Raw genomic sequence first — 13,092 nt, forward strand, 5'->3', positions numbered from 1 at the left:
GTCTTGAGATACGTAATTATGAACTTCCCGATGTAAAAAGTTTTTTTTAAAAAAAAAAGCGCTTAACACAAATTAGTAAAAAAATTCTAAGGCAGTCACGATTTTGACGGTGTAAAAAAAAAACAGAATTACAAAGAATCATAGCATTTTAATTCTTCGTCGCTTGCTCGCCCAAGTCGCGATCTCGTCGCGAGACTTGCTCGGCTTGTTATCGAGTGACTGCTATTTTACCTTTAACCGATCACTGAATTTTCAGCTCCCGTATTTTTTACATGAGATGAAAATTTTCATTCCTTGCCGATTTCGGTTCGTTCGCCGTACTGCAGTGCGCGCTTTCGAAAAGCGAAGGATCGGTGTATATCGGTTCGCTCGGATCGAATCCGCCGCGTCTCGAACCGGCCAATCCTACAGCACCTTCCATGCCTCCGGAATTCGTGAACCTCTGATTAATTACGTGACTCAGAGACCTGGAAATCGACCTGAAATAAAAATGAAAAGATAGCGAATAAGGATCGATGAGCGATGACAGACGGACGAAAAATCTTCGGAATCGAAGTACTCACGACGACTGGAAGGGCTTTTGAAGTCCGGATCTGAGAAATGAAAAATTATTCTGCGCTCTTGTGCTGTACGCGTCTTCGGGATTGCTGCTGCGATGCGAAGATTTGTCAGCGTTTCTATTCTTCACTATTATCGAATAGGCGTATTTCCTGGGAAAGAAATTGAAATTACGATCAAACGTTTTGTTCTTTTTTCAGTCCGAGATACCTGGCCAACTTTTCATCTAAATTATCGATCGTCACCTGTAAATGAGCATCGAGAGTAGGACGACAGAAACTAGAAGGACGACGAGCGCCACAACAGCTACTACGAGACCGTAATACTCGTTCGGTGTTATGCATACGGATTCCAGTACCCTGGTTTGTTTTTCGACAATATTTTCCTCCACCATGTCCATCCGAGAGTCGAAAACCTGAGGGATTGGAATATTACGGTGAACAAATCCGTCTTGCGCATCGCAATCACCGATATCTCGTTAATCCTACCTCGATCATCTCCCTGACATGTTCCTCTTCATTTTCCTCGTCTTCGTCCACCCGAGTGTTGTTGGGAGTGGTAGAGGTGGACGTGGTAGTTGTGGTGGCGTTGAAATCGGATTCATCTTCCTCATCCGACAAGGTCTCATTACCCACGTCTCTTCTCCTCCTACCGAACGAAGGTTCGCTTCGCCCAGCTCCTCCGGAACAGTAAGCGGGCTGACAACCGTCTCTGCAAGTCCGAACCGTTGCTTCGAACACCAAGAAATTTGACTCTGGGATTTTGAAAGCGTTGAAACGAGCCTCCAGACTGTCCTCTCGAAGTCTGTCCAGCCCAGGGAAGACGTAGTTGTCAACTGGACACCTGAATTATATGGACGAGAAATAAAATCAGGCATTCCGATCCGGGATAATGTTTGTTACCCTAGTAAGCAATTTCTGGTTACCCGTATCTGTCGATGAGTTGAACGCTTCTTCCGGAGTAAGGATCTCTCGCTATGACGTTTGTGGCGAAAATATCCGTGACGTAATTGTACCTGATATCATAAGAACAAACGAATCATTAATGAATCGTCTGAAAATTAAACTTCGAATTTTTTTGGACCTACCCATCTTGAGCTTCGAGTCTGAAGGTCAGTGGATCACCAACGGCGATGGTCGTCGTAGGTCTTCCCTGGTACAATATCATCAGACGGACTCTCGAACTCAATGTGTTTTCCGCTGGAAGATACTCTATCGGTATCGGGGACCCCGCACTGCGAGAGGAACTTGTTCAGGTTAGACACGGAGGATTTTCGATGGGTGAACGGTAAATATTAACATTTCGTGCAGCGAGCGATATGCTGATAATTTTGAAATACGGGAGTAAAAGGGTGAAATTCAGACAAAATGTAAGTTATTGAAAATGAAATGGATGGCATGTGCTGGGTGCATGGAAAAACACTCAAGAATCTATGACCTGGCGTACCCGGCACCGATGTAGCCGGAGGTGACGACCGCCTCCCCGGGTCCCCGGAACAGACAGGTGAGATTGAAACGTTTGTCTCTTCCAGTTTGGACGTAGTCCGAGAACTGGACTACAACGATGTTCGTCATGGTGTCACCGTACTTGCGATTAAAAATTGGGAAAAAAAATTAATCGTTCGCCTGAAAAATTTTAAGTCACTCGTTTCGTCGATGACTCACCCTCTGCGTTCCGCACTCCGGGTATCCCTGAGCACCGCTGATTCTCAAAACGTTCACCGTACCGCCATTTCCGCGGAAAAAGCAACGATCATAGTAACCGTAGGTGTAAATTCGCCCGATAAAGCCTTCCGGTGTTCTCAGAGTGAACTCCATACCCTCTTCGCTGCAGACTTGGCTCACTGAAATTAGTAGAATTTTCTTTTTTCTTGAATCTGCCCAATGTGAGTCAAAAACAGCAGATGACAGCAGTATTTCTGGTGATTACCGTCGAGACACTCGTCGTCCGCGCCCTGCCTCCCGTTGTTTCTTTCATAAAAATCGTAGTCAGAACTTCTGTCGTAGTAGACGGGGTCCCCCATCTCCATGTCTCTCGAATCTCTGTCGCTCAATTCGCAGTTGTCTCGTTCAGCTCCGTAGGGTGCAGCGTACGGTCTGAAGTTGAAGGATCTGCATACGAAATCCCTGGCATCGGCGCATTCCCTTTCGCAGGTAGCCAAGGATGAGGCGGTCGTGTACCTCCTGACGAACGGTTTACGGACTCTGGTTCGCTGGCCGACTTGTCGGAAGTTATCCTGGTCTTCGCATCGCGATATCAGAGGTGGTCTGCCGATTATCGGTCCGCCACCTCCGGATCCAAATGGTCGGGTTTGATGGACTCCACCTTCCCCAACGTAGCCACCCCCCATTATTCCGTTGTCGCTGTAGCTACTGTCGTATCCACCGACTGGGCGAGAAGGACCGTGAGGACGAGCTCCCAATCCGCTGCCGCTTATCCCAGAAATCCCACCGTACTGAGGACGACCACCGTATCCTTTGGTTCCGCGAATATCGTCGTCGAAACCACTGGGATAAATTCCGTTCGCGCTGATTCCTCCGGGGTAGCTGAAGAGACGTAGAGAAAAATATCAGAGGACTGGAACAATCAACCTGAGGAGGTAAAAATTTTTCAAATTTTCGAGAACCAACCGATCCCTGTGATCGGGATATCGATCGCTGATCGGATATCGATCCAGCGGTACCCTGTTGCTCCCAGGTCCGATAGGGAACCTGTCCATCGAATCTTCGGGATAACGTTCAAGAGTAGTTGGATAAGGATATCCTCCGATGGGGTAGCGTTCAGGTCCAATTGGATATCGATCGGCGGGTTCGCCAGGGTATCGGTTTCCTCCATATCCCACGGGGTATCTGTCGTCTATGCCATCTCCTCCGGTAGGATAGCGACCCGGAGCACTGGGCGGATATCGATCGCCGGGCCCAGTTGGATATCTGTCAATGGGATACCTCCCCGGGCTAGGATACCGACTACCACTCGTAGGATACCTGTCGTCGGGATACCTGTCGCCGGGAATAGGGATACGGTTACCTCCTACGGGATATCTGTCGTCGGGAATCGGGATACGGTTACCTCCTATTAGGTATCTGTCGTCGGGAATTGGGATACGGTTACCTCCTACGGGATATCTATCGTCCGGAATGGGGAGACGGTTGCCTCCGGGGTATCTATCGTCGGGATACCTGTCACCGGGAATCGGAAGTCGGTTGCCACCTACAGGATATCTGTCGTCGGGATATCTGTTGTCGTATCCCGAGGGATATCGCTCAGGGTATCTATCCCCTTTGTTATCATCGGGATACCCTGAAGAGTAAAAATAAAGGTAGTTAGAAGTTAGAACTTGACCTACAAGGAAGTTGTTTTTTTTTTTTTTTTTCTATAATCGTATCCTGTACCGGGTCTCCCGAGGGATGGTCTTCCCTGGTTCGTGTCCTGGCCTTGAGTGTCTGGCCTGTAAACCCCTGGGCCGTCACGATCGCCGTCCATATACTGATCTGTAATATACGACAAAAAAAGATCCATGGAGAAGTAGTTAAAGTCGCCCGACGTGTAACGTACGCGTACGTACTACTATGACGTCAGAAGTTGCGGGACAATGGCCGTATAGTAGGTATATATTTGCACTTGAATAAAGGGTGACACGCATCGGTTACCACCTCTGCACGAATTACGTTCCCGTGAAATTGTTGTTTTTGTTGGATTTATTAACATAGCTTCGAACCCCATGCAAAGCTGAACTCCTGGTCCAGGTGAAAAAAAATACGAGGTGCGGAGCGGAGCGGAGGGGAAGGATATTGACCTTGCGAATTCGCACATCGTCGAACGCTCGGTTGAGGGAACCTCTTCAATTCGCGTCGGCGAATAAAAATTCAACTCACGCATCAGATTTTCGTAGTAGTCGTAGTCCGCGTCGTATATTATCCTGTGCCCATCGCGTTGGTTGAATCTGCTCAAACGGCATGTGTGAAAATGTTCGGAATAGACGGCGCTCCGGCATTGGAAGCTCGTTTGCCTCAGGCATTCGTCGAGGCACTCGCTCAAACTTCTACCGGTTATTTCCGAATGAAATTCACCGCTCAAACGCGAGTTCCGGTAACGTTGGAAGGCCGTGTCGGGTCGACGACCGTCGGCGAATAGGTGGGATGTCACGCTGTTGTCCGGGTATTCCGAACCCCTCGCTATAATTGACCGACCTACGTTTTATTAGTGGGAAACGGTCGGTTTTCGATATTTTCAACTGCGCGACTCGTTCGATCGCAGAAATGAAAAACGAAAAAAAAACAAACAGGTGTACGGACGATCAATTGAACGAAAACCTCATCGACTTACGATTGTCCAAACACACGAGGTCGTAAAAGTGATAGCTGGGGCTGCTGCTGATGCCGATGTCGTCTTTTTGCGATACCGAATCTTCTTCCGAGATGACGCACTGTCTGGTTTGCTCGTCGAATTCGACGCTACGACAAAAGTATTTGTCCGCCCTCAGACAAAGGGCTTGGCACTCGTCGAGTGTTAGATTCGTGTAGATGTCGACCTCGAAGGGACCGCGGAGTCGCTTGTTCTCTTCCTTGACGAAAACGGCGAGACCGTCACACCGTCGCTCGGCTGTGAGAATTGAATGAAAAATGAATCGAAGTTTTACCACCCGAAATCGATCAGGTTTTTTCTTTACCGTTCAGACACGTGTTCTCGAGGTAGTCGCAGTTCGGATCGTCCTCTAATAATTCCGGGTGCGTTCGACGCGTGAAACGACTCAAGGAACAACTCCGTAAAGCCGCGTCGTACGTCGCCGATCGACAGACGAAACTGAATTCGTTCAAACACCTGGACAACGGACAACGAAAACAATTCACAATTCAACGGTGCAATCGGAATTGGTAAACTTTAAAATATTCCTTTCAGTTTCAGCTCTGCTCACCTGTCCTCGCAATCCGTTCTATTCGACGCGCTGACCTCCTTCAAGTCGGTCATCGGTAACTTCAACTTTTTTCTGGGGTGTCTTTCGAAGACGTAACGCCGGTTCGGACACTCTCTTTCTATACGGTTCGCTGGAAAGGAGGATCGACGAAGTTAGAAAAAGAAATTCAATCCGTCCAATTCGTGGCACTTTTTCATTCGCGATCGAACTCACATGTGAGGCAAACCTCGGTGAAGTGAACGCTGTTCGGCACCAGCATCAAGTTACCGATTCCTTCCGGTAACGCCTGTTCTCTCGTCAGGTAACAGGTGCTTTCCTCGTACTCCGCGGCTCCGCTGAAAGAGGCGATTCTGCTCCCTGGCTGGAAGTCAAAGCTCGTGCAAGCCCTCACTAAATTATTCGTTGCCGTTCTATCGCGTAGGCAAAGTTCCTGGCATTTTTCTAACACCCTGAACGGCGGCGCTGAATCTCTCACCTGAAATAGTAAAACGGGGCGTGAAATTTTTTAAAACTTGAGCGGGGAGAACGGACTCCGGCCGTTTCGAAATTCTTTTGTTACTCACTACGTCGTCGTCGAACCCTTGGAGTTGCTGATCGGGTAATCTTTCGTAGACAACTCTTCCCGAGCCACCGTTGCAGGTTGTTTGAGCTGTGGTAAAAGTAGGCTAATTGCGATAAATCCGTGGAGTATTAGAACGTATGGTATGGATAGCATGCGGCAGCTGCGCGTTCTATGAATTGTTTAAACATCAATGGAAGAAGCGGCAATACCCAGCTCGCGTTAATGTAGAGTTCGAGTTCCGATAAAAATGAAAATTCTAACAAAAGCTGCGATCCTCATTATCCTACGTACGTGTAATTTCCATTTATGAATTCCATGGCAACGGGATTCATATCGCGAAATTTCACAACCGCGGAATGACATCATTTGATTTATCTACCCGCACCCATCGAACGTCCGGCAGTCACCGGGTACCAGTTCGCGTTATTCGATTTGAGGAAAATCGAAAATGTAAAAATTATTCGCGTAAAACAGAAATAGAAATATATATCTTTTTTACATTTTACACTCCAAATCTCCTCGTTTTCGAACATTCCAGATCATGGGAAATTTCATTTATATCCATACGAACGCGATGGATAAGCGCGCGGAAATTCCTGGGGCACCGCGGGTACCGGAAACCGGAAGTTACGCCACGAGATTTTGACAATGTAAATTCATAGACGTTTTTTTCCGATTTTTAATGATTCGCCGTGCGCGTTAGCACTCGACTTCTGCAAGTTATCTCGAAAGAAAAAAGTTACATTCATATCCGAAGATTCCAAAAAACAACCCCTCCAACCCCAAGAGGTAGAGGAATAATTTTTTTCCCACACGTGTCTCCTGCTCACAAAATCGAATGTGACTCCGCGCTCCTGAATCATAAGGCGTCTGACCCAAGCGCCGGTCTTACTACTTACCGACGTGTCGCAAGACGCCGCAGTGGTAAGACCGGCGCTTGGGTCAGACGCCTCAGGATTCAGGAGCGCAAAAGTCGTATTCGATTTCGCACGACGGTAGTAAGACCTCGCGGGACTAGTTGCCCGACCCGCAGCGGATCCTTACTACTTTGCTTTCGTCTCATCGTTGGCTGCGTTTCACTTGATTGAAAATACCGATGGTAATATTATTTGAAAGTAATTAGAACACCTGAAAAACGGACTTACCGTTGGTGAGCATCTTTAGAATGGTGAGGACCGTGATAGCTTGAACCATACTGAATATGTCATGAATTCTTTTCATTTTGAAAGTTGAATGCTGCTGGCAGATCAAGTGGTCATGTCACTTGGAGCACTACTCTGAAATCAAAATAAAATATCGTTCCGGAAAATTTCAATTTTTTCTGCTCGAATGAAATTTCACTTGTACGAAAAACATTGAGAAACTATCATAGGTCAAAGAAGGGTCAACGATGGAAATAAAAATCACAGACAACTTGTAGTCATACACGACAACGTGCACGTGAAATTTTCAACTTTACGAACCGGTAGTAAATCCATGGACATGACTTTGGAGTAAAACAATTTATTCACTGTACTGCTGCACTGATCAGTTCTATTGGTGGGCGTATAAACTTGTCGGTTGTAAAACTTGTTTCGATTGTGGAGCGGCGAATGAAAAATAAAGAACTTCGGAATACGTCGCAACGTGACACGGAAAGTTCACCGTGAAATTGAATCCCCACGACTGATTTGACTAATTCGTCCGGTGACCGTAGATCTACTGGTCAGTTTCGAACAAGTCAAATGGGCTATCCATATTATATGTACGTACTATCCGGTAATATAATGGTGGTGGAAATGTTGGCCATAACTACGTGTGTCCGACGTATACGACGATAATAATCAGTGCCCCCATCTCATGATCGTTTCATCGCTATGGCCAACCTTTGACGACCGACGCGCGGCTATACAATAGGCCGAAAGTCCTCCGCGTATTATTCGCCCCGGACGAAATACGCGATTTCTCTTTTTATCGACCGACATATCTCCCGCACCGAATTTCAATCGGATCGTCAACCGATTCACTTTTTACCCGAATACCCCTCCGCTGACGAAGGTCACGGATTAAGCGAATTTTCACTGACTCGTCAGCGCCGACTGCCTCCGATCTATTTCCGTGCAACATTTGGAAATTGTTCGTGCGCTACGTGCGCCTGATAGATTTCTCAGTTTTTTTTTTTTTTCCGCATCGATCGTTCGATCAATCATAGGATTATTAACGACTGACGTACTTTGGAAAATAGCTATGAGTGAGAGTTTTTCTATTTTTTTCAGTTGTAATTAATCAAACTGTGCTATACGTGGTCGCTCTCAATATGTGCTAATGCAAAGGTAAATTATTATGCCAACACTTGTCGAGAGCAGTTATGTATATCCCACCTACGGTTATACCTGTAGGGAAACGCTCGGAGCTCCGGTTGCCTGAAAATTAATTAATATTTCGAGCACTGCTGCTCAGCTCTTGTGGTTGCGGGGAAAATTTTCTGAAAGGTCTAATAATTAACGAGCCCACCTGGGAACCTTCCGGAAAATGTGTTCGATTTGTTTGCACGTTGTATAATTATTCACGACAAAACCGACGACCCGCACCGCGACCGAAACCTATTTGGACAAGTTGAAACTTTCGCGATCCGAAACTAAAATTGAAATAACCGAATCAGCGATTCGCCGCAGTTCGGATCGTATAAGAATTCTATTTGGAACGCGAGCGGAGGTTCGACCCCTCGCCGGTTACCGGTTATCTACTTCGCTCCCTCCCCGATCGATCGTCGAATCGTCAAAGTGGTGAAGTTCTTCGGTTTGCGGTAGGCAAAACGTCGGGATTCCCTACAGGGCATTCCCTCCGATCTCGAGTATTCGTATATTTAGACGGAGGGCTCAACGAGTCGTCCGTTATACGTGTGACGCGCACACGAGCGAATGAAATATGTCAAAAGCAATACCAACGTACGTAGGTTGCGTAAAAAAATTATATACACGCGGATAAAGTTTGAAGAGCGAAGGCAGCAGAGCGTAGTTCCTAAATACCGACTACCTTCCACGACCTCCCTATTCGTGGGTGTCCCAACGCGGACCTTTGCGACCTGCACAACCGCAGTAAAGTCGACGACTTTCGTCCGTCTTCCTTTGACAAAGTTCCTACCCTTTGACTGTCGGCCTCCACCCGCCACGCGAGATTTTAATCACCCTTAACGCCGACAAAATTCTCATCAACAACGACGATGGGGGGGGGGAACACTTCTCGAAATTTATTTTTCTCCCAGGTGCGACGTGAAATGTTATCAAGTTTCAACCGGGTTGAATGAACCTTCGGGGTGCGTAACGGAGACAGCTGTATCCCAGCACCTGATATCGTACTTGTAATTAAACCGGAATGGTGTTCGCCGATATAATTACATCGGATCTCGGGACGCATCGCTGGTTGGAGGGCGAAGGGTATAGCGGTAGACGTTTCGCCTTACTTTGATTGAGTATTTAGCTTTTGATAAACCCTTCGGAGGATTCAAGGAAGGTACGTGGCAGTTAAATTGGATTTCATGTTTCAATTGTATACCGTTTCGCAGACATCGGAGTATCCGTAGGATTACCACCACCGCGGCTTGTATTATTTTATTTTCATTATCTTTTTCCTTTTCGGATGATCCTAGAATAGGCAATTCCGTTACATAACTGAACGTTAATTGCAATTCTGGCCCCCACGGCCCCTGCCTATACTCGGATCGACCGAATAACCACCGCGTCGCTTGTGCACCGCGGGGATTAATGAAAACGGACGATAAATTAGTCACGTTGACTTTCGCTCGGCACCGAAACCGACGCGTACCTCGCTTTGAATTGAAAAATTCTTCACGCCGTGTTTCCTCGATTTATAAAACTACGCCGTTAGCCGTTCACCTTTCGATTCAATATACAATACGAGTCGTTTTTTTTTTTTTTTTTTTCTCCATACACCCGATCGATTCATCATTCCCGATCATTCGATTTATTATAAACGGATGTGTGCGTTCCACCCTGTGTACCTCGATATATTTCACGGAATCGTTACACCGTTTCAAACTTCAGACCGCCCACCGTACAGGTATACATACGAAATTGGTTTTGCGTACCCCATGCGTATTTGGCACATCGTGTACCGAAACGCACGGAGGACCTTCTTAATTTTCCCTACCCTCCTTTTCGTCGCCGTTCCACTCCTTCTCATCTCGTTTTTTTCCCTCTCCCGCCCCCGTTATGCTTTTCCGCCGAAGGCCGTCTGTATAAATTTCATCAAAATACCCCGAATAATACGAGGGACGCGAAAACCACGCGCCCCCTTTGTCTTCGTATATAAGAGGAAATATTTTCATCCCCAACTGCATCATTTTTAACGCCCTCGTTCGGCTCTCTTTACCCCCCCCCCCCCCTCCCCCCCTGCTCGAGAATTCCTTATAACGGAACGGGAGGTATTATATTACCTCGCAATAGTTGTGCCAAAATTAAACAAAACTAGGACGAATTATATGCAGTTGAAATAATTGCGGCTTGTTGTCGGGATAACAATGTCATTTGTTACGCGTGTAATTCGACTGGTACGAACGGTCATCGTTGTCTGGAAACTATGTAATATCATACCTGTCAGGTATGCGAATAACCGCGCAACGGGTGAGAAGAAGGGGTCGATCCTGCAACGCCCTCTTCGACGCCCCGATTATTACGATTTTTTATTCATCAGCTGCGCTCGAGGAAAAATCGGAACGTTGTACCGCGGATTACCGCGAGGCGTGTGAAAAATTATTCTTCGCAATCGCTCTAAAATTATATATTATATGGATAATTTCATGGCGACTCGTTCGACGAAGTGCGAAGCCTATTAGAAATAAGTGTGTAATTATAACAGAGCGTGGTGGAGAATCAATTATGTTCCCACACCAATTCCCTGCAGTATTACATCGATATATACGTACGTTGTGGGACGAAAGAATAGTTGTAGTAGGGATGTGAGTGAATCTATGTGTGATACGTGCGTGCAGCGAACTGGGATAGAGGCTATGATCTTATTCCGGAAACGGAAGGATATTGTTTGCGATTGACGTTGTCGGATGGTCAGAACTATCACACGCAACGCATGTTCCGCACCCCATTCCAGGTGGGGTGAACGTTGACGCGTGTCCTATAGAGCGAAAAGTAAATTGAACGAAAAACAGAAAAAAAAATCAACTGGAATTTGTAAAAATTAACAACAACAGAAAAAAAAAAAACGAAGATAAATCCAGGAAACGATTCAAAGAAATCCCGAATACGAGGGATGAAATCCTTCGCAGATCCTTGGAGCTGAATTTAATTGGCGTAGCGCGAGCGCTCTTGACCCATCCGCTTCAGCAGGCGAACCAATTTTATTATCGAATCAGAGGGTGATTTTTCCACGCAACTTGATCCGAGAATTAAGCAGTCGTCGGTACGATTTTTCGTCAAATAATTGAAAGTTCATTAGCGGTAATGGAATCACAGGGTTTATCCAGGGTTAGTGATCCATAGAAAAATCAAAGAACGCGAACGTCGATACGAGTATAAAGGTCGCGTGAATTTTGAAGGGGAGAAACGGGAACGCTGTGGGATTTAATATTCGATCAAGCTGATACACTTTAAATATTATTAAATATCAATCGACTGTTACAGTTTATACCGCCGTACAGCCTGGGTATCGATTGTAGAATTGTTAGCGGCCAATTATACCAGCGGGTATTGTGATCGGTTGATGAATTATTAAAAGGCACTTGAAACGTGGAATAATCGTTGTGCATATTGGGTACGATAGGTTGGGAATTATTCCCTCTCTAACGAATTGATGTTTCGATCGTGAATCGCTAAACCGATCGGATATCTGAATCGCGAGCGAGAATTATTGAAACATTCAGTTTTGAAGTAATTAAAAAATATTCAAAATCGACGAAGGAATCGTGGCTGGATGAGGAGAGAACGAAAGAAGAAACTATTGAATTTCTTTCCTTACCTCTCGTTTGGCGCTTCCCTCCCTTAGATCGCGGTCCAGCTTCGCAGCGTCCTCGAAAGGATCGATGATCTCGAGCGAAGGATGAGTGAACAACAGATAATTACTCCAGAATTTTGTGTTCAGGAGCAGAGGAATCGTGGGGAAATCCACAGGTGCCAAGATGGGGCACGTCCAACACGAATGGCACCTGTAATCAGACTGAGTGAGAAAATCAGTGGCAATAAAATAGAAGCGTGCCTACATACCGTGATTACCTTTGGGTCCCAGGTCGACCAGGGGGTCCCCCGACCCCCGCAGGGAACTAGGGGGTCCAAACTGGCCTTGCTCGCACCGGATATACTCGCATTGTTCCCGCGGACATCCGGGAAAACGCATCTGGCCGAAGCCGATGGCGGAGTCGATGCCAAACCGAATGCGCCCGCAATATTATATGGATACCTCTACACAGGTATCCTACCAGCACCGCTGGTTGGAGGGAATCCTACGTGTATATTCATGTTCCCATAAAATGTACGAGCTAAAGAGCTCGAGCAAGTCGGACAGACCACCATGAGTAATGGTGTACATACTTCTTGGATGACTTTCATAGAAAAGTTTCTTTATTTTCAGTTTTTAGAACAGACGAGCGAGCGCATTCCGAAATAGCACGTTTGACATTGTAATAGAAAAATTCGGAGCGCTCGGAGATTGTGGAAAATTTAATTGACGTAGCATGAACCACCCACGTAGATATGTTACATTGTTCAGGGATTTTTCTCACCGCGTGACAATTATACCTTTGTGTAAAACCCCGGTTCGATAACCGACGGGTTATTTACCATTTTTGTTTCAGTATAACGTCCATTGTTTCTCTCCCTTCTCGACGGATTTGCTATTTAGCATTTTTTCATTGCCATCTGTACCTCAGGCCGAGGGCATTGAAGAATTGCGGAATAAAAAAATCACTTTCGGTTAGCAACATCGCTGTTTATGATGCGAGAGGTATGTCTGATGGCGGGACAAACGTGATGTCGTGAAATCATGTAACATTCATCATCGATTCTGCAATACCTACTTTGTCCTGGTTAAAAACTATCTGCAAACATAT

General features: G+C 46.2%; 2 protein-coding genes across 5 annotated transcripts in view; one reads left to right on the plus strand and one right to left on the minus strand.

Moving 5' to 3' along the window:
• The window catches only part of LOC105687724, a 163,807-nt gene extending 162,969 nt beyond the window's left edge, over positions 1–838 (plus strand). Inside the window, exon 15 of the mRNA XM_048652436.1 lies at positions 759–838. Coding sequence (XP_048508393.1) covers positions 759–826 — 68 coding nt within the window. The 3' untranslated portion in view covers positions 827–838. The remainder of the gene's footprint in view (positions 1–758) is intronic.
• Positions 107–12,675, minus strand: LOC105687681. Of its 4 annotated transcripts, none has more exons than XM_048652432.1 (19): positions 12,006–12,675; positions 7,181–7,312; positions 6,037–6,122; positions 5,687–5,948; positions 5,474–5,603; positions 5,228–5,379; positions 4,885–5,160; positions 4,434–4,733; positions 3,951–4,049; positions 3,189–3,858; positions 2,488–3,104; positions 2,223–2,401; positions 2,005–2,144; positions 1,646–1,804; positions 1,484–1,573; positions 1,047–1,401; positions 804–973; positions 564–710; positions 107–479 (listed from the first exon to the last, which is right to left on the minus strand). In XM_048652432.1, exons 2-19 carry the CDS (start codon positions 7,254–7,256, stop codon positions 269–271), a joined length of 4,119 nt encoding a protein of 1,372 aa, XP_048508389.1. In that variant the 5' UTR covers positions 7,257–7,312; positions 12,006–12,675; the 3' UTR covers positions 107–268. The 4 variants fall into 4 exon arrangements, with proteins under 4 accessions (XP_048508389.1, XP_048508388.1, XP_048508387.1 ...); XM_048652431.1 differs by having other exon boundaries at positions 1,646–1,792; positions 4,434–4,748; XM_048652430.1 differs by having other exon boundaries at positions 4,434–4,748.
• Positions 12,676–13,092: the final 417 nt, after the last annotated feature.

This window comes from Athalia rosae, chromosome 3, assembly GCF_917208135.1.
Source record: "Athalia rosae chromosome 3, iyAthRosa1.1, whole genome shotgun sequence".
Classification (NCBI taxonomy): domain Eukaryota; kingdom Metazoa; phylum Arthropoda; class Insecta; order Hymenoptera; family Athaliidae; genus Athalia; species Athalia rosae.